Source organism: Podarcis filfolensis, assembly GCF_964270895.1.
Source record: "Podarcis filfolensis genome assembly, chromosome: 2".
NCBI classification, from domain to species: Eukaryota; Metazoa; Chordata; class Lepidosauria; order Squamata; family Lacertidae; genus Podarcis; species Podarcis filfolensis.
This window is the reverse complement of record NC_139605.1, coordinates 155,635-175,798: the sequence shown is the minus strand read 5'-3', so window position 1 is coordinate 175,798 and position 20,164 is coordinate 155,635. Positions and strand designations below refer to the sequence as shown.

General features: G+C 54.4%; 2 protein-coding genes across 6 annotated transcripts in view; both read right to left on the bottom strand.

Moving 5' to 3' along the window:
• Positions 1 to 4,073: 4,073 nt before the first annotated feature.
• LOC310757232 (heme-binding protein 2-like) lies at positions 4,074 to 8,156 on the bottom strand. Its single transcript, XM_083602510.1, has 7 exons — positions 8,002 to 8,156; positions 7,791 to 7,878; positions 7,123 to 7,195; positions 6,904 to 7,027; positions 6,081 to 6,211; positions 5,793 to 5,956; positions 4,074 to 4,479 (listed from the first exon to the last, which is right to left on the bottom strand). The coding sequence occupies exons 2-7, from the start codon at positions 7,862 to 7,864 to the stop codon at positions 4,395 to 4,397; spliced, it is 651 nt and encodes a 216-aa protein (XP_083458636.1). The 5' UTR covers positions 7,865 to 7,878; positions 8,002 to 8,156; the 3' UTR covers positions 4,074 to 4,394.
• A 1,332-nt stretch (positions 8,157 to 9,488) lies between these two features.
• The window catches only part of ZBTB22 (zinc finger and BTB domain containing 22), a 41,626-nt gene continuing 30,950 nt past the window's right edge, over positions 9,489 to 20,164 (bottom strand). Inside the window, exons 1-3 of one of the 5 annotated variants that reach the window (XM_083601741.1) lie at positions 17,795 to 17,906; positions 16,324 to 17,169; positions 9,489 to 11,904 (exon numbers count right to left, since the gene is read on the bottom strand). In XM_083601741.1, coding sequence (XP_083457867.1) covers positions 10,395 to 11,900 — 1,506 coding nt within the window. In that variant the 5' untranslated portion in view covers positions 11,901 to 11,904; positions 16,324 to 17,169; positions 17,795 to 17,906 and the 3' untranslated portion in view covers positions 9,489 to 10,394. Of the gene's footprint in view, positions 11,905 to 16,323; positions 17,497 to 17,794; positions 17,944 to 20,164 lie in introns of those variants that run through there. The other 4 variants (XM_083601743.1, XM_083601742.1, XM_083601744.1 and 1 more) reach the window with 4 other exon arrangements.

Sequence of the window (20,164 nt, the reverse complement as noted above, 5' to 3'; positions counted from 1 at the left end):
TGAGACTGAAACACTATAATTATTGGTAGAAACAACTCTTTAAAACTTTCAAAAAATGAATTGGAAACAAATTTTAAAACATAAAATTTTCTTACCGTGAAGTTGAGTGTACAGATGTGGGGGGAGGCGGATATTCCGAAGCAGAGCCCATCTTTTTCAAGGGATCCTTCTTAAACTTGGGACTGTCTGCATGTGACCCCATCTCTACAGCTCCCATAAACACCACAGAGAAGGCGGCCAGAGCCTGAAAGGCAAAAGCCTAGGCCTCGAACGCAGGACTCAGAGACGCTTCCCCCCATGGAGACCTGGGACCCCTTCTCCTTCGGAAGGGACCTCCGAGGAGGAAGCCAGGGCGGATCAGTCCCTGGACCTGGGGGCCGATTCCAAGACTCACCTGGAAAGTGCCATTTCATGTTCCTTTCCCCACTTGCCAGGAGCCTGAGCTCCATTTGGGGTTCCTCCTTCCGCACCCCAAGGTTCCCCCAAGGCCTTGGGGAAGGAAACTGAGGCAGGCTCTGCTTGCTCCCCAGGGCCCTGCAGGAGATTCAGGGTGGGGGGCCTGTCTCTTCCTCTGGCCATGGCAGCCATGGAAGAAAGGCAGGAGACCCTCAGCAGAGAACAGCCAAGTCCGGTTCTTCTCCGCAATGGCTTCCACTGGAGAGCCAGTGTGGTGTAGTGGTTCAGAGCGGTGAACTCGTAATCTGGGGAACCGGGTTCGTGTCTCCGCTCCTCCACCTGCAGCTGCTGGGTGACCTTGGGCCAGTCACGCTTCTCTGAAGTCTCTCAGCCCCACTCACCTCACAGAGTGTTTGTTGTGGGGGAGGAAGGGAAAGGAGAATGTGAGCCACTCTGAGACTCCTTTGGTTAGTGAGGCAGCCCTGCTTAGGGAAGCTTTTAATGTTTAATAGGTTATTGTTTAATAGGAACTAGTGTTCTGTTTGAAGCCGCCCAGAGTGGCTGGGGAAACAATAAATGAATTGTTGTTGTTGTTGTTGTTCTAAAGCGGGAGGACTCCCCTGCTCAGCACCTGAAGGCCCAGCCCTGCCACTCACCCCCTGGCCTAGGAAGGGGCCTGATGGCCAGGTGCTGCCGCTGGTCAGAGGGCTCTGGTTGGTTGGTTGGTTTGTTTGTTTGTTTGTTTAAGTTGCTGTTATTTTTTACCTATGTCATTTTAAACTGTGATATTAATGCTGTATTCTTAGTTTTAGATTTATGTGGAATTTGTTTCCCATTTGGTTGTGTATGTTTTTATGTGGTTTCTTTATTGTTTATAACTTTTGTAATTACAGTGGTACCTCAGGTTAAGTAATTCGTTCCGGAGGTCTGTACTTAAACTGAAGCTGTTCTTAACCTGAAGCACCACTTTAGCTAATGGGGCCTCCTGCTGCTGCCGCGCCACCGGAGCACAATTTCTGTTCTCGTCCTGAAGCAAAGTTCTTAACCTGAAGCACTATTTCTGGGTTAGCGGAGTCTGTAACCTGAAGCGTATGTAACCCGAGGTACCACTGTATGTAAACCTTGTTATGCTGTGAGCCGCCTGGAGCATTGTTTTTTTAACTGTGGAAAGGTGGCATACAAATAAAAAATGATGATGATGATGATATCAAATCCAAAGTCTTCTTCCTCTTCTGAGGGCCTCCTCTCTTTCTTGTCTGCGCTGGACTGGGAGGACCCCAGTTCAGCCAGTTCCCCAGAGGCCCACAGGGATCCAGAGTGGGAGCGACTTCTCCTGTTGAACTACTGCCTGAGGGGGAGGAACAGACGTCTTAGTCCGTTTTGGGGGCAAGTGAGGGCCATCCAGAAAGGGCTCCTGAGACCCCGAGGGCCAGCAGGGGAGTCTCCAGCCTGATCTTTCCCCCATGGCCTGCAGGTGGAGCCCTTCTCCTAGCGCTGACTCTTGGGGTGACCAAGGATGCTGCTCCGGGGGTCAGACTCCCCTGAGGGAACCCTCCACCTTTCAGGGGATAAAGCCATTCTTATTACTATTACTACTACTACTGTTATTCTTCTCCTCCTTGGGCCTCTGAGACAGAGAGGGCCTTTCCCTCCTGGCCCCCTTCGCAGACCCCGGCGGATCCCCCAAGGCCGCTTGCCTGGCGTCTCCCAACGGAGAGGCCTCCTCCGTGGGGCCAACATGGCGGGGAGAGAGGCTGCCCAGCGGAGGCCAAGCCATCATGGCAGGAAGGCGGCTGAGGACCAAAGGTGCCGCCCTCCTTCATCCGGGAGGAGAGACACCAAGAGCGTGGGACCCCCGAGGCCCACAGGGGAGCCATGGCGTCTCTGGGAGCGGCTGGGGCTCCGGAAAAAACAAAATGGCGTTCCCGCCTATTTCGGAAAAGGGCGGGAAACCCCTTCTCCTGGCCCTGCTGCCTCCATGGGCTCCTCCTGGGCCTCCCTGGCCATGGGGGGGGGGGAATCCAGCTGCCCCCAAACAATGGGGGGAAAGAGGAAAAGAAATGAAGGAGAAGCTGGGAGGGGGAGCAGCCATGAGGGAAACTCAGAGGGAAAACTCCCTCAGGAAACCGGGCGAAGGAGAGGAGGAGGCCCAGGGGAATCTGACAGGGGATTGGCCAACTGTCCAATGCAGAGGCTTCTGATTGGTCCAGCCCTGCTCTGGGGTGGGAAATGGGTCTCCTGCCTCCATGTGGTTCTGGGAGCCCAGGAGAAACTGGTTTTCTGGCAGGAAACTCGGGGAAAGGATGGCAGGGGTCCCTCTTCCTTTGAAGCAGCTGCGTCCGTAACAGGGACAAGCCAAGCTCAGCGCCACCTCCAACCCCCTCCCCACTTTAAAACCACTATTTTGAAAAGAAATACCTATCAAATACGAAGGAATCAGCACTTCCACCTGCTCAGCACCTGCTTTTCCCCTTGGTTTTCAGGGAGGGCTTTTCTTAGCCCCTCATTCCCCCCCCCCAATTCAAAATAAGGGGCAGGCCAGCTGGAGCCCTTCCCCCCAACCCCCTTATCATTATTTAACGGCATCCCAGTTATATGTATTCCCCTTTCCCCAAAAGTTGTTCCTGGAAGTTCTCCTTGGCCTTTGACCCACGTAGAGCCTAGAGTGTCCTGGGGAACCTTCTGCCACTGGAGAGTCAGACTCAGGCGCTCTCTCCTGGCAGCCCATTCAGAAGACACCCCCACGAGGGAAGGCTCCCCTTGAGGTAGTTTTCAACTTTTTGTGGTGTTACTATGTTGGTTTTTCTTTTGCTGTAAACCACTGCAGTATATTTTTTCAGATACCACTTCTATCAGTTTTAACAATCCATCTTTTGAGGCAGTTTGGGCTGAGAGACAGGGACTGACTGGCCCCACGTCCCCCCTGAGCTTCTCTCTCTTGCTTCCCAGGTCCCGCTCTGCAAAATAGAACCCATAATCCCAGGATCTCCTAAATGAATTGATAAATGCACAGGATGGTCCACTCTGCAGATTGAACTGTTCCAAGGATATACAGGTGAAACTCGAAAAATTAGAATATCGTGGGAAAGTTCATTTTTTTCAGTAATTCAACTTTAAAGGTGAAACTAATATATGAGATCGACTCATGACATGCAAAGCGAGATCTGCTTCTACTTCTCAGAGGTCCAATCTTGCTCGATTTGCAATCCTTGTTTTGCTGATTTCCTTGAATATTCTAATTTTCTGAGATTGTTAATTGGGGGTTTTCATCAGCTGTAGGCCACAATCATCGCAATGATAACAAATCAAGGCTTGACATACCTTGCTTTGCAAGTCATGAGTCTATCTCATATATTAGTTTCACCTTTCAAGTTGAATTAGTGAAAGAAAGGAACTTTTCCATGATATTCTAATTTTTCGAGTTTCACCTGTGTGTTTCCAACATCCAAAATGGAAAGCAAGAGCAGAGCAGGGCAGCGTTGGGATCGGGACAGAGCCGGCCCATCCGACCCGTGAGATCCCGGCTCAGGGCAACGTTGGCAAGAGGGGAGCTTCCTGCCCTGCCGCAGGGGGTCAGACTTGGGGGTCCCACCCCACTCTACAAATGGATCTTTCCAAGGGGAAACCATCTTTCAGCTGATCCTCACTGGTTCGCGTGAACAAAAACCTCTGCCAAGTTTCCTTTGCTAATGTGATTTATTTACTTCACGGGTGATTCCTGTGTGATATGTCTTATTTTTGCAGAGAGGTACAGAAGGACCCCCCTCTCTCAGCCTCCGCCAGCATCTTCGGGGGGGGGGGAGTGAACGTCCCCTCAACGGTCAGGACGGGGGGGTGGCAGCTAGTTCACGTGGAGCATGAAGAGATACCTCGGGCTCTGCCGGCAAGGAGAGGGTGGACTACATGGCCTCTGGGTGGCCCCTTCCAGCTCCCCCATTCTTTGGGGGGCAGGAAGAAGATGAGGTTGAGCGGGCGTCCTCGATGGGGGTCGCAAATAATTATTCCTGGAGGGTGGGGCTGCAGCTGAGCTCTCCCTCCGCCACTCGCCAGACCTCGTTGCGCCTATTGAAAATCTCCATGGGGCTGCAGGGGAGGGAGGCAGAAAGAGGGGTAGGTGAGCTCCAGGAAGAGGGTGGTCCGGACCCCTTCCCTCGTGCAACGAGGAGACCCAGCCCCCCCTCATCCCAGTAGGAAGTCAGGGGGTCCTCCTCACAAGGACCCTGCCAGGGAGGCAGTGCTGGGTGTCAGCGGGACCACCCTCTGAGCCCAATGGCCCCCGGAGGGTTTGAACCCTGGTCTCCTGGGAGACCACTCTAACCACTAGGTCATCCTAGCCCTTCGGTCCTGTTTGCTCTCCCCTACCCGCAGCCAGCGGCCATTCAGAGGCAGCCCCCCTGTGCTGAAGGTCCTGTGTGAGTGCCTGGAGGCGGTTGGAGGATGGATGGCGGCTAACAGATTGAGGTTGAATCCTGACAAGACAGAAGTACTGTTTTGGGGGGACAGGGGGCGGGTGGGTGTGGGGGACTCCCCGGTCCTGAATGGGATAACTGTGCCCCTGAAGGACCAGGTGCGCAGCCTGGGAGTCATTCTGGACTCACAGCTGTCCATGGAGGCGCAGGTCAATTCTGTGTCCAGGGCAGCTGTCTACCAGCTCCATCTGGTATGCCGGCTGGGACCCCATCTGCCTGTGGACTGTCTCGCCAGAGTGGTTCATGCTCTGGTTATCTCCCGCTTGGACTACTGCAATGCACTCTACGTGGGGCTACCTTTGAAGGTGACCCGGAAACTACAACTAATCCAGAATGCGGCAGCTAGACTGGTGACTGGGAGCGGCCGCCAAGACCATATAACACCGGTCTTGAAAGACCTACATTGCCTCCCAGTACGTTTCCGAGCACAATTCAAAGTGGTGGTGCTGACCTTTAAAGCCCTAAACGGCCTCGGCCCAGTATACCTGAAGGAGCGTCTCCACCCCCATTATTCTGCCCGGACGCTGAGATCCAGCGCCGAGGGCCTTCTGGCGGTTCCCTCATTGCGAGAAGTGAGGTTACAGGGAACCAGACAGAGGGCCTTCTCGGTAGTGGCGCCTACCCTGTGGAACACCCTCACCTCAGATGTGAAGGAAATAAGCAGCTATCCTATTTTTAAAAGACATCTGAAGGCAGCTCTGTTCAGGGAAGTGTTTAATATTGAATGCTGTATTGTGTTTAACACTCGATTGGGAGCCGCCCAGAGTGGCTGGGGAAACTCAGCCAGATGGGCGGGGTATAAATAATAAATTATTATTATTATTGGACCTGACGCTGGAGTGAGACCCCTCTCTCCTCCCGGCAGGCGCCCGCTATCTTGAGGCTGCGAGTTCCGCAGGTCAGCCCCCGCAGCCCCTCCCCTCTCACCTGTTGTAGCCAGCGGTGTAGTGCTGGCCGGCCTGCAGGGGGCGCCCGTGGGCGCTCAGCTGCCCGTCCAGGTAGCGCAGTTGGGCCAAGCGGTTGGTGTCCGTAATCCAGCCGCCAAAGACGCGCGCGAAGACGCGCAGCTCCGGGAAGCGCTCAATGAAGACCTGGCGCCGAGGAGGGAGGAGGAAAAGCGCAGCTCAGTCCGGAGAGCAGCCGCCACGGCAGGGGTGGGGGGTCTCCCCTAGGCAGAAGAAGGGGAGCGGGGCGACCCCTTGGCCCACCTCTTACCGTCTCCTCGGTGGGGGCGGGCGGGTCCCCCCGAAAGGCCTCCGGCAGCATGAAGTAGATCTCAAACTCGCGGCTCTCCGGGTCGTCCCGGACTCGGGTCAGCACCGGGCCGGTCATGGGGATGTGGACCCCTTTTGGGAGGGGGGAAGGGGGGGAGTCACAGAGGGAGGGGTTGCCCTGAACAAGCACGCCCCCCCCTCCACCACAATCCCGGGTCCCCCACCAGGGCGGGAGGCGGCGTCCCCTTTCCTGCCTGTGCTGCTTTGGGGGGGGGCTTCCACTTCTGCCCCCTTGAACCCCCCCCCCAATTGCGCAGGCGTTTCATTCATTGCATGGGACACTCCCTCATCTGTCATCGGGGAAAAGAGGCTGCAAAAGCAGGAAAGTCTGCTTGGCCTGGGGGGGGGGGGCAAGCAGCCGGGGGGGGGGCTCTCCTGGCTCGGAAGCCCCCCCACCCCACCCCTCCAACGGCTCCTGCCTTTGAGCTGGATGGATTGGGGGTGTCTTGAAGGAGGCATTTCTTCGCCTCTTGTCCATCCCAGCCTCTCCTTGGGATCCAGGAGCCTGGATGGAGGCCCTATCTTGGGGGAGGGGGAGAGCCAAGGACCCCCCCCGCAGCCATCCCTTTGCTCCTCCGCGACCCCCAAGCCCCATTGGCAGAGCTCAGCCTCCGGCGCAGGGAAGGGGTTCAACTTCCAGGCGCCCCAAGAGTCTTCCCCAGTTTTTGCCTAATGGAGCCTCCCGTCTCAGAGGCACTCTATCTGGGAGCACCGCAGGCAGTCCCGCCGCCCAGCCTTCTGCACACGCCCCGAGGCTCCCTTACCCGCCGCGTTCTTCCCTTGGATGTAGCGGAAGAGCCGCCAGAAGCCGTGGATCAGGGCCGGGAGGTAAGCCGAGCCGTCGCTGACGCGGGTGCCCACCCAGACGGAGGGCGGGTAGAGCCGAGCCTGGCAAGGGGGCAGGGGGAGATGGGGGTCAAGATGCAGCCGGGGGTCCGTCCCCGCGACTGAGCAAGGGGGCGGGGGCGGGGGGGGGCGCTCACCTCGTAGCCGGAGCCGTTGCAGACGAGCGTGTAGGAGAAGCACTCGCGGCCCTTCTTGCAGGGAGACACTTCCCTGGAAAAGGGGGGGTGTTGAATGGGGGGTGACAACACATGGCTGGATGGCCACCTGGCAGGGATGCTGGAGCTGAGATCCCTGCCTGAACGGGGGTGGGCTAGATGAGCCCTGGGACCCCTCCCAACTCTGCCATTCTCTGACCCCAGGAGTCGGGACTGGAATCCAGGCCAGAGGGGGGCAAACGACTCTTTAGAACAGGGCCCAGCAAACCTATTTAGCAGGGGGCCGGTCCACTGTCCCTCACACCTTGTGGGGGGCCGGACTATATTTTGAAGGGGGGAAAAGAACGAATTCCTATGCCTCACAAGTAACCCAGAGATGCATTTTAATAAAAGGACGTTCTACTCATGTCAAAACAAGCCGATTCCTGGACCATCTGTGGGCCGGATTGAGGTGGTGATTGGGCCGGATCCGGCCCCCGGGCCTTAGTTTGCCCACCCATGCTTTAGAAAGCTGGTCTCATGAAGCGGGGAGGGGGGGGGCTACGATTAGCTGCGCTTCCTGCCTTGCAGGGGGCTGGACTAGATGACCCAGGGGAGTCCCTTTCAAGGATTCTGGGGGGCAATACGCCAATCCCCCCCATCTAGCTTACCTCTCTTCACAGGCGCCAAACGCCGCCAGGAGGAGCAGCAGCAGCAGCAGAGGGGCAGCTTTGGTGTGCAGCATTGCTGGGATGGGGGCTAGAGAGGGAGAGACCCCCCCAATGGGTTAGGAGACCCAGCGACGGAGGCGCAGACCCAGAACCCCTTCCTCCCTAAGCAGAGCAGCCCCGGCCTTCCCTGCCCCCCTGAACCCCGACCCACCTTCCCTCGATCTGTGGGGCTTCCAGGCGACGAAGATTCAGGCAGGCTCCTCTCTCTCCTGTCGAAGATGCTCCCATCACATCCACCCCGAATTTAAGGCATTTTGTGGTCCCGCCCCGGGGAGGGGGTCGGTTATGAAACTCCCCTCCTCCCCCCCAGGATCCCCTGGCGCAATCCCAGGAATGCAGCCTTGTGTAACGGGGAGTTTTGTAAGCTGGAAAAACAGCAACATGCTGGGGCCTGGCCTGCGCTGGGTGGCAGAGGTTGGGATGCTTCGGCCCAGCGGAGGCCCTATCCAGGATCACCTAAATTCGGGTGTCTGTGCTCTGGTGATCTCTAGGTTGGATTACTGCAATGTGTTACATATGGGGCTGCTTCTGGAGACAGTTCGGAAACTTCAGCCGGCGCAGAATTGGGCAGGTTGCATCTCACACGGATTCTGGTCCAACTGCACTGGCCGCCCATTAGTTTCCGGGCCCAATTCAAAATTCGAAAGCCTTAAAGGGCTCAGGGCTGCAACACCTCAGGGACTGCCTCCCCCAATATAATTTCAAAATCTGGACACAGTTGTGGAGCTATTTTTGCCAAAGGAGTTGATCTCACTCTTTTTTTGCAGAATCTCCCCCCTTCCAAAATGAAGTTTTGGAGCTCTTTTAAAGGAAATCCACCCAAATTGATGTGGGTTGCCATAAATCTGGATATTCCTGGACATTTAAGCCATTTCCACCCAGACACTTTTCCCGATGATCGAATCCCAGCTCTGTCCAGGAAATTCCAGACATACGGCAAACCAACCCCCATATGAAGTGACCTGGAGGCTGTGACCACCCTCTCTCTCGTCCATGAGAGGTCCAGAGGGCGGCAACTGGAGAGCAGGGCCCTCTCTGCAACAGCCCCCCCCCCTTCTGAGATGCTCCCCCCAGGGAGGTCCGCCTGGCGCCTTCCTTGTGCCCCTATTCCTCTTCAACCAGGCCTCTGAATGATTAACAGTTTATATCCTGTCCAATGTCTTTATTGGAGGGGCAGCTATTGTTTTGTTTCATTCTTGTTTTTATTATGTGTTTTGTGTTTTCATCTTGTATCTTTAGGCTCTGAACCGCCCTGAGAGGTACAGATGAAGGGTGGTATACAAATTTAATAAATAAGCAAAACAAGTCAAGAATCTCTCTTTAGCTGAGAGTCCTGCCCTCATAGAATGGCAGAATTGGGGGGGTGCTCTACGGAGGTCCTCTAGTCCAACCTGTTGTGATGCAGGAATCTTTTGCCAAACGTTTGGCTCAAACCCACAACCCTGAGATTAAGAATCTCTACCTCTACCACGTGAACAGCGGGTTGGGCTAGAGGACCTTTGGGGGTCCCCCTTCCAGCTGTACAATTCTAGGGTTCTCTGAACATCAGCCTCTTGGTGGAGGTTCCCAAATGGCAGTAGGTTTTGGGGGGCTGGGAAGTCGGTGTAGAAATATACAAACCGTGGTCGGGGCCACAAAAGAGATCAATAAATATTTATAGAGAAGGTTCAGTTTCTTTGTTTTTTCTTAAAAAAAAGAGAGAGACTCAAACGAAGTTAAGTTACAAAAATCTCAAAGGTGAATGGAGGCAGACAGAACAAGATGCGGAACTGGGGGGAGAGCAGATAAACAGCATTAACTCTGGGAAGGGCGATGCAGGGGAAAGTGTTCCGCACCCCACGTTCTCCCTAGAGGGGGGCAGAAAGAGGCCTCCCCCACCCCACAATTATGACAACGGTCCTGGTCTTCCCCATTTCCCTGGGGGGACAATTTGAATTTCACAGACACACACATACACAAAGACATGTTGTTGGTGGCACTCAGCTCAGAGTTGCCACCTTTCCTGACCGCTGGCTGCTCCTCTGCTGGGTTTCTGGCGGTGGGGGGGGGGTGTCCTTGCTCAGCTGGGGACGTGAGCCCCCTCCCCCAAAGCACCTGCTCTCCTGAGCCACGGACACCCCCCGCTCTTGACACCCGCAGGAGAGACACAAGGGGGGCGGGGAGAGGAAGGGTGCTGACTGCTACATGACCCCCCCCAACTGAGACATGGAAGGTGAGGGGGGGTATTTAGTGTTCAGTCCCACATGGGGTCCCTTCCAACACTACAACTCTATGGTTCCCTCCTTACAAGGTGCAAATACGGGGGACATCGACTGACAACGGAGAAGGGTGGGGGGCTGTTTACAAGGAGCAGCAGGGGGTCCTGAACCTTCCTGGGGGAGACGGCGGCTGCAGAGGACCTGCTCCGGACGAGGTGGGGGATCAGTCCAGTGGTGCTGTCCTGCCCACCCCCTAAAACTCAGTCTGAGGTGGGGGACTTGTGCCCATGCTTGTCTGGGTGGGGGTCCCCAGCGCAGGCCGGCTTGGGCTGCCCCCTGCTCCCCCTCACATCTTACTGCTCCCCGCAAAGCCCAGTTCGCTGCGGGGGGACCTCCCGTTGCCCCACTCGGCCTCGGCCCCCATCCGGGAGGGCGACGCCGCCTCCTTCTTGGCGGCTGCCGGGCCGCCCCCCGCGAGGCCGCTGGCCCCCCCTCCAAGGCGGTGCCTCCTCTCGCAGTGGCCCTTGTGGCGCATGAAGCTGTCTCGCCACATGAACTTCTTGGCGCAAACGTCGCACTCGTAGGGTTTGAGGCCCGTATGGGTCTTCATGTGCTCGGTCAGGTGGTGCTTCATCTTGAACTTCTTGTTGCAGACGGGGCAGTCGAAGGGGCGCAGGTTGAGGTGCATGTTGACGTGCCGGTCGCGCATGCTCTTGTGCGAGAAGGCCTTGCCGCAGTGGCACATGAAGATCTTGTTGCCGTCGCCCGAGCCGGCCGCCAGCTGCACCGCCCCGTGCTCCACCGGCGCCTGCGGCGGGAAGACCACGATCTGGTTGCCCTGCATGTCCATGGGCAGGAGGGCGCCGCGCGGCGCAAAGGGGGCGGCCTCCTCCAGGCCCTCGTAGGCCGAGGGGAAGTCCTCCGAGGACTCGCAGAAGTTCACCTGCTCCTCCAGCTTGCTCCCCGAGCCGCCCCCGCCGGGCTCCGTCAGGGTGCGGACGTCGCTGATGCTGAGCGCCGCCTCGGGCGCCGGCCCGGCCACCTCCACGGGGTCCTCGTCCTCCTCGCAGGTCAGCACCAGGTCCTCCTGGGAGCGCTCCTTCTTGACGAAGACCCACTGCTTCTGGGGCATGATGCTGGGCCGCACGTAGGCCGGGCGCCGGCCCTCGCTGCTGTCGCTGACGTCGTCATCCGTCTCCAGGACGAACTTGCTGCCGCTGGCGAAGGGGTCCGGGCAGCGTGGGGGCCCCTTCTCGGCCTGGAAGATGACCTCCTCGTCGTGGTCATCGCGCTCTCCCGCCAGCGCCCCCCGCAGCGGGTGGAACTTGCTGTGTTCAGGGCCCTCGCCCGAGTCGCGAGGGCTGAAGTAGTTGCTGCTGCTGGGCGACTGGTTGTCGCTGGTGCGGCTGGAGTGGGCACGGAAGGAGGAGGACGAGGAGGAGGAGGAAGGCCCCAGGAAGGCCCCCCGGCGCTCCTTCAGCAGCTCGGTGCACTTGTCCACGATGTGCCACATCTGCAGGACGCTGCCCACCGTCAGGTAGTTGACGATCTCGTCCGAGGCCATGCTCAGCTTGCCCGTGTAGGCCGAGCCCAGCACCGTCTCGAAGGCCACGGGGTCCATGACGCTGGGCAGCACGATGGACGTCATGTTCTTCAGGAGCACCTGGTCGTGGAAGTAGGGCGAGGAGGCGGCCAGCACGGCCCGGTGGGCCCGGAAGATGCGGCCCTGGACGTGGATGGCGATGTCGCACAGCTTGCCCTCCACCCGCTGCTGGTTGAGGTTCTCCAGCAGGGCACTGGTGACCTCGGGGAAGTCGACGTGGACCACGGGGAGGCCAGAAGAGGCCTCCATGGTGCTGTGGAGCGGAAAAAAGGAGATGGGAAGGGAACTTGGGTTAGAAGGCTCCGAAAAGGAAGGCAGCTCAACCGATGGCTGGAGGAGGAACCAAGAGAGCCCCCACAATGTTTAAGGCCTCAAAAGCAGGTGGGGGGGGATACTCTGTTGAAGAAATGCAAATTAATGGAAAAGGAGGGCTGGTGGCCTCCACAGTTGGTGGCAGTGTTAGAAATTTGCCAGCTGTGTCTTGCGACTGGCACAGGTTCCACCGCCCCCCATGGAGATCTCTGGGTGCCACGTTGGCAACGGACTTCTCCCTCTGACTGCCCCCTCCAGCTTTCTGAAGCAGCCAGCAAAAGAGCTTATTTTGTTGCATTTATGAAAGCATATTATCCAGTTACTCCCTACAACGACCCTGTGAGGTAGGCAAAGAGGCTGCGACCAACTCCAAGGTCCTCCAGGGAGTTTGAGTGGGGATCTGAACCCGGATCTCCTGAGTCCAACACTCTCAGCACCCCCCCCCCCGGTTTCCTAGAAATCTTCTGCTATGGGGCAGCTCTATGAATTAAGTAGGTAAAATAAATACGAGGAAAGCAAAATGTCACCCAGAGAAGGATCTGAAATATTTTCCTGTGAGACTGATGTCAACAGCCAGGGAGTTCCAAAGGGAGGTTGATGCCACTCTAAAAGATTGAGTATTATGTGGGGTGAGGCGATCACAGAATCGTAGCGTTGGAAGGGACCCCCAAGCATCATCCATTCCAACCCCCTGCAAATCAGGATCTCGTAGGTAAACTGGTCCCAAATGGCTCAGATCTCCGAGCAGCAAAGGCGTCCTAGGCCTCACTCCCGTCAACAACTGCACTGCAGCATCCTCCCCAACTGCAGCTTCCGGATCTGGTGTGAGGGAAGCCCCACAGAAAGAGCCTGGCACGAATGGAGCACATTTACTCAGAAGTAAGGCCCCCCTCCCCCGGTCCATGGCGCTTGTTTCCACTTGCACGTGCAATTGTGATATAACATTATTTTATTGCACGGATTGTGATACAACATTATTTTATGTAAGTGCAGCGGAACCAGAGCTGCTTGACTTTTATAACTCCCTGGGCCAGTGGGAGGCTGCTCAGACTCTTGGCACGAGAGCCGGTGATTCATTTCGCTGGCAAGAGAGACGCTCTCAGCTCTGAGGCTACCCAAAGCTCTTCATTTTTCCCAGCCGCTACACCTATTCTATTCAGATAAAACCACTGAGGGGGGGGGGAATTTTGAACCCGCTTCTCAAAATATTCGTGACAGGCCTGTGGAACTCCCTGCCTATTGACATTGCTGGGGTCTTTCTGTGGCCTCCTTAAAACACAGTTATTTAAGCAAGCCTGGTGTTATATACTGAGTTGAATAGGATCCAAAATGCAGCAGTCTAATTGGTCCTAGAACAATGCAGCAGTATGATTGGTCCACAGGAGCCACCCAATCCTGCTCCTGGTGCAAGTGAATCCACGACCTGATTATAAATAATGTATATAAAGCAGATATTTTGCGGGAACTTTCATTCCTCACTACTATGAGCTGAATAAAGAGCATGAAATCCACTCTCGACTCCGAGTATATTTCACCCATCCACACGCCTTTCATTTCTTCTTAGCTGCTGTCCATTTCAAATACCTGTCTTTAACCCAGCAATTCCAGTATCCAGTTTTATATGTCGGGGCACATCTGCTTCAGCTGCGATTCCTGCATTGCAGAGCACTGGACCACACGACCCCTTGGGGTCTCTTCCAACCTTACAATACAGTTCTAGATTTTTCTAAGCCGCTTATAACGGGGTGCTGCTGCTGGTTGAAGGTACATTCTTTCACCTTTGGTGGACGTGCCCAAAGATTAAGGCTTTCTGGGAAATGATTTATAATGAAATGAAAAAGGTATTTAAGTATACCTTCTTGAAGAAACCAGAGGCTTTTCTCTTGGGCATAGTCGGCCATTTGGTGCCAAAGAAGGACAGAACTTTTTTTATGTATGCTACGACGGCAGCAAGAATACTTATAGCAAAGCACTGGAAGACGCAAGATCTACCCACTCTGGAAGAATGGCAGATGAAGTTGATTGACTGTATGGGACTGGCAGAAATGACCGGCAGAATCCGCGACCAGGGAGAAGAGTCGGCAGAAGAAGACTGGAAGAAATTTAAGGACTATTTACAGAAATATTGCAAAATTAATGAACTTTGAAAGATGCTGGATTGAATTTATGTGGTCTCTAGCTGTTATGATAAAAAGAACTGGGATAAATCTTGTTTAAGTTATAAAATTTAAAAAGTTGATTGGAAAATAAGGTGTTAGTTAAAAGGAATGTTAAGAGATTAGGATTTGCTGGATAAACAATTTGAACTAGAAAACAAGAAGGGGAGGTATGAGGAAGTCAAAGAAACATGTTATTGAAAATTGATATTGAAACTGATTTGTTTTTAATATTTTTTTTCTTCTTTCTTTTTCTTTTTTGTCTGTATAAAATTGAAAACTCGAATAAATATTTATTATATATATATATATATATATATATATATATATATATGTATGTATATATATATATATATATATATATATATATATATAACGGGGTGCTGCTGCTGCTGCTTTTTAAACAAGCAATTGGGATGTACATTTCATTAAATTAACTAAAAAAGGGGTCTGAGTCCCAGGTGACACGACTGCCAACCCACTCCCGTGGGGTCAGGTCATTGTTTTGATCCTTTTACAGAGTTTTCTGTGTACTGCGGTATATTATGAATTGTGACTTGCTGTTCTTTTTATTGATTATATTTTGGTGATAATTTTATTGTGCATTATTACATTCTAATGGGTTACTGATTCTTAGTTTATTTGCGATAGGTAAAGTTATGTTTTTAGAAGGACCTTTTTTTGCACTGGATCCGATTGTCGTAAGGCTTGTGACCTTTGCTGTATGTTTTGCCGTTTCTCCCGCTCGCAAACCGCCTTGTGCAGAAGAATATGGAACGGCAGCGTACAAATTAAAAAGGAAATGGAATGAAAACGGTTCTGCTGAGACGGGGCGTTGCGAACAGAGAATCAGAGGATCGCAGGCTTCGAAGGGGTGCTGTGCCAATGCTTCTGGGGGGGGCAGGAGGGGGGCAGTCGAGATGCCGCCCAAATCTGTGTTGGAGGGCAGGAGAGGGAGGGGGCTGACCACCTTTGGGGGCAAAAGCCTTTGGGTTTGGTCTCCGTTCCTTGTCCCAGGCCTCTCACCCACCAGAAATGACTGGTAGCAGATCTGCTGAGTCCTGAATGCCAGATCAGTCCACAATGAAACCTTGTTCATTCACCATCCGATTGTGGGTGAGCAGGCTGCTCTGGCTTGGGGGAGTCACCTGCGTGGGCCTGGCCTTACCCAGCTGTGCCCACCTGTGTTTCTGGCACCAGGGGGCTGAAATGAGGGTGTTGCCCACCCCTCCTTGACCAGCGAGCCTCTGGACCTTGCGATGGGCCTGGAGGGCCTGGCCTGATGCTGCACCAGAGACAGAGGGGGGTTCTGCTGCTTCACCGCCCCCCTGATCTGGCTGGCCAAGGCAGTCCCTGAGGGATTGTTGGGGGACCCCAGAACGATAATCCTGGGTGACTTCAGTAACCAAGCGGAGGGGACCTCGAGGCTTCATGGGTCTCTCTCAGGTGGCCCAACACACCAGGAAAGGCACTCTCCGGATGGGATATTTCCCCCAAATGCCACAAGGGATGGATGAAGGTGAGGGGAGGGCAATGCACCCCCTTGTCATGGGCGCTGGCATCCGATACCACTGACCGTGGTCTCCAATGGGGGGTGGGAATTGGGGGAACGGCTCTGTCATGCACCGAGTCCAGAGAGCAGCATGGCGGCTGCGCTCTGGGAACCAGATCATCTCCAGTCTATTTAACATCTACATGAAGCCGCTGGCAGCAGGCATGAGGCCCCGACCAGGTGGAATGCTCTGCCCAAGAGACCAGGGCACTGCGGGACTTGACCTCTTTCCTCAGGGCTGCAAGACGGAGCTGTTCCGCCAGGCCTTTGGCCAAGGCACAGTCTGACCCTCTCTCTCCTTCGGTAATCCTCACAGAACTCTAGCCCAATGGTTGCCATGAATTTGATTTTGAATTGATTTTAGAATGAATTTTATCTAATTGATTGTGATTTTAGGTAAACCTTGTTACTTTTATTGTTGTTAACCGCTCTGAGCCCGGCTTCAGCTGGGGAGGGCGGGATAGAAATAAAATTTTATTATTATTATCATAGAAGGGACCCCAGGGGTCATCTAGTCCAGCCCCCTGCAATGCAGGAATCACAGCGAAAGCATCCATGACAGATGGACATTGAACCTCTGTTTATAAACCTCCAAGGAAGGGGAGCCCACCATCTCTGGTGGGAGTCTGTTCCCCTGCCAAACAGCTCTTACTGTCTGAAAGGTTTTCAGCTGTGTTTAGTCGCAATCTTCTTTCTTGTAACTTGAAGCCACTGGTTCGAGTCCTGCCCTCCAGAGCTGGAGAAAACAAAGCAGCTCCATCTTCCGTGTGACAGCCCTTGAGATCATATCTCTCTGTCTCCTCTTCTCCAGGCTAAACATTCCCAGCTCCTTCAACCATTCCTCATAAGGCTTGGTCTCCAGACCCTTGGTCGCCCTCCTCTGCTCACGCTCCAGCTTCTCCACATCCTTCTTAAACTGTGGTGCCCAGAATCAGACCCAGTATTCCAGGTGTGGTCTGACCAAGGCAGAAGAGAGAGACTATGACTTCCCTTGATCTGGACTTCTGCTGTTGCGGCCTAGAAGTTTCAGGAGGTGCCGCCTGTACGCTGCTGACCCTCAGCTCTGTTCCTCCATAACATCTGAGTGGGGAGAGGCCACTGCTTGGACGTAGTGGTGAAATGGAGGAGGAAAACAAGCTGAGCTTGAATCCTGGCAAGGATTGGATCCTGTGGGCAAGGAGCTCCCAGAAATGGCTCGGCTGCCTGGCTGGGCTGAGGGAGCAGGTTCACAGCTTGGGTACTTCTGGAGCCCCTGTGACCAGGAGGGCCTCTGCGCAATTGCAAGCGGTTTAGTGGTGGCGACCATTCCTGGACCAGGAAGGCCTGGCCACAGCTGCTCATGCACTGGCTACTTCAGGGCTGGATTACCGCAATGCCCTCTCCGTGGGGCTTCCCTTGCAGTTGTGGCGGATGCTGCAGCACGAATGCTGACGGGAGGGAGGCCTGGCCAGGACGGCACACTTGTGCTCAGAGGTTTGCCCTGCTCACCAACGTGCTGCTGGGCAGAGTTCAAAACGTTACTATTCGCATAGAAAGCCCCGAACAGCTTGGGACCAGTTTACCTGAGAGCCTGCCTGACCCACATGCCCCCCTCCAAGTGACCTGTTTGTCCAGCGGAACTGGCACCTCTGCAGGTGCTGCAGGAGACCCATTTCCTGCATTTGTAAGAACACAATCCTTTAATGCCCAGGCTGCAGCTTTGATCCCCATACGGGACGGCTGCGTATTCCTGCCTCGCAGGGGGTGGGGCTGGATGACCCCCGGGGTCCCTTCCAACTTTTGGTGCGGCAGCAACTGCACTTTGGAACTCCCTGCCTCTTGAGATCGAGCAGGTGCCTGCCAAAAGCATTCTCGCTCCGCCGAGCCTCATCGGACTGTGAGAAAGCCAAGGAGATCCTCCCCTGTCTTGGGATCTGAACTTGGGCACCTTTCAAAGCGGGACCCCCGCCCCCCCCCCCGTAGCAGGAGCCTCCCCATACCCTGCCCCGTTTGGGAGAGAGGGCGGCGGGCGCCTGGATCGGGCGGGCAGGTAGACTGCGCCTGCAGCTGGAGGCCCCCCCCCCCGGGCCGCCGCCGCCGCTTTGTCTGCCCCCCCCCCCGCCGCCCTCTCCCCCTCCGCTCACCCTCCGCGCTCTCTCGCTCTCTCTCTCTCTCGCAGGCGCCGCGGCCTCTTCCTCCGGCTCGGCTTCGCGGCGCAGCGCCCGCCTCCCGCGTCGCCTTTAAGGCGCGCGCATTGGACGCCCGACGCAAAGCGCGCTCGCGAGGGCCGAGGGGGGGCGGGGCGGCGCATGCGCGCCCGGCGGAGGAGGAAGCCCGGCGCCGGGCGGGACTGGCCGGTGAAGCCCCTCGAAAGCCCGGCGCCGGAGCCCAGACGGGATTGGGGGCCGCATGGAGCCATCTGGGTCTCCTGGCCCAGCAGCTGGAACGGAAAAGGCAGGAGATGATCGAGAGAAAGGGCAGAGGAATTTTGTGGGGGTCTCAATAACGAGTTCATACAGGACACAGTCAAAATAAATAGATTTTTTTTTAAAATCCTCGTATCTGAAGAAGTGTGCATGCACACAAAAACTTATACCCAGAACAAACCTCGTTGGTCTCTGGGTTTCCCCAGATGAGGTGATTTCTTTAAAAACTATGGCAAGTTCTTAAAGAAATGGGAGTGCCTGATCACCTCATGTGTCTCCTGAGAAATCTCTATGTGGGACAAGAAGCTACAGTTAGAACTGGATATGGAACAACTGATTGGTTCAAAATTGGGAAAGGAGTACGACAAGGCTGTATATTGTCTCCCTGGTTATTTAACTTATATGCAGAATTCATCATGCGAAAGGCTGGGCTGGATGAATCCCTAGCCGGAATTAAGATTGCCGGAAGAAATATCAACAACCTCAGATATGCAGATGACTCAACCTTGATGGCAGAAAGTGAGGAGGAATTAAAGAACCTTTTAATGAGGGTGAAAGAGGAGAGTGCAAAATATGGTCTGAAGCTCAACATCAAAAAAACGAAGATCATGGCCACTGGTCCCATCACCTCCTGGCAAATAGAAGGGGAAGAAATGGAGGCAGTGAGAGATTTTACTTTCTTGGGCTCCATGATCACTGCAGATGGTGACAGCAGTCACGAAATTAAAAGACGCCTGCTCCTTGGGAGAAAAGCAATGACCAACCTAGACAGCATCTTAAAAAGCAGAGACATCACCTTGCCAACAAAGGTCCGTATAGTTAAAGCCACGGTTTTCCCAGTTGTGATGTATGGAAGTGAGAGCTGGACCATAAAGAAGGCTGATTGCTGAAGAATTGATGCTTTTGAATTATGGTGCTGGAGGAGACTCTTGAGAGTCCCATGGAGTGCAAGAAGATCAAACCTATCCATTCTGAAGGAAATCAGCCCTGAGTGCTCACTGGAAGGACAGATCGTAAAGTTGAGGCTCCAAGACTTTGGCCACCTCATGAGAAGAGAAGACTCCCTGGAAAAGACCCTGATGCTGGGAAAGATGGAGGGCACAAGGAGAAGGGGACGACGGAGGACAAGATGGTGGGACAGTGTTCTCGAAGCTACCAGCATGAGTTTGATCAAACTGCGGGAGGCAGTGGAAGACAGGAGGGCCTGGCATGCTCTGGTCCAGGGGGTCACGAAGAGGCGGACACGACTAAACAACCACCACCAAAGGTACTGGACAATTTTTTAAATAAAAATTAGAGATTAGAGAAGGAAATCTGAAAACAGATTTTTTAAAGAAAGTTTTTCTAAAAAATTTTTAAGATATATTTGCATTTATTTCAAGTTTATGCAGGTTATAGTCCATATTCATAAGAAGCGGAGGCTGGATCCTGGCAAGAAGAAGGGATCGTGTGCCCCGCCGGTCCTGGGAGGATCCACTTTCTGAGGGTCTGACTGGACTAGACGGCCCTTGGGGATACCAACTCCCCAACTCCGTCCTGTGCTTGGCACCCAAAGCCCTAAGAGCATCTCCCGCCACATCAACCACCTCTGGGCCCCGCAATGAGCAGGGGGTCTGGGCCGAAGGACTGCCCCCTAGGGACCCCACAGCAGGGCCTTCTTGGGGGTGGCTCCCCAGAAGGGTCTGGAAGGCGCTCCCTGCCCAGGCCCCTCTGCCTCCTCTTGCTAGTAACCTCAGTTCTCCGGGTTGTGGGTTCGAGAGCCATGTGGGCTGAAGGATTCCTTCAGGGGAAACCTGGAACACCCCGTGTCTTTTTCCAGTATTGTAAAACTGTATGTCTCCTGTTCTTCTGAGTCCCTGGAGTAGAGCAGGATTATAAAGTGCCTTTCGTCACCCACAGTAAGGTGCTAAACCCACTCCCCACTCCCACTTGGGAGGGGGGGGAGAGAAATAATAACAACAATTTTATTTATATATATATATATATATTTATATATATATATATATATATATATATATATATATATATATGCCGTGTGTGTGTGTGTGTGTGTGTGTGTGTGTGTGTAGAAAATAATAAAAAAAAGTT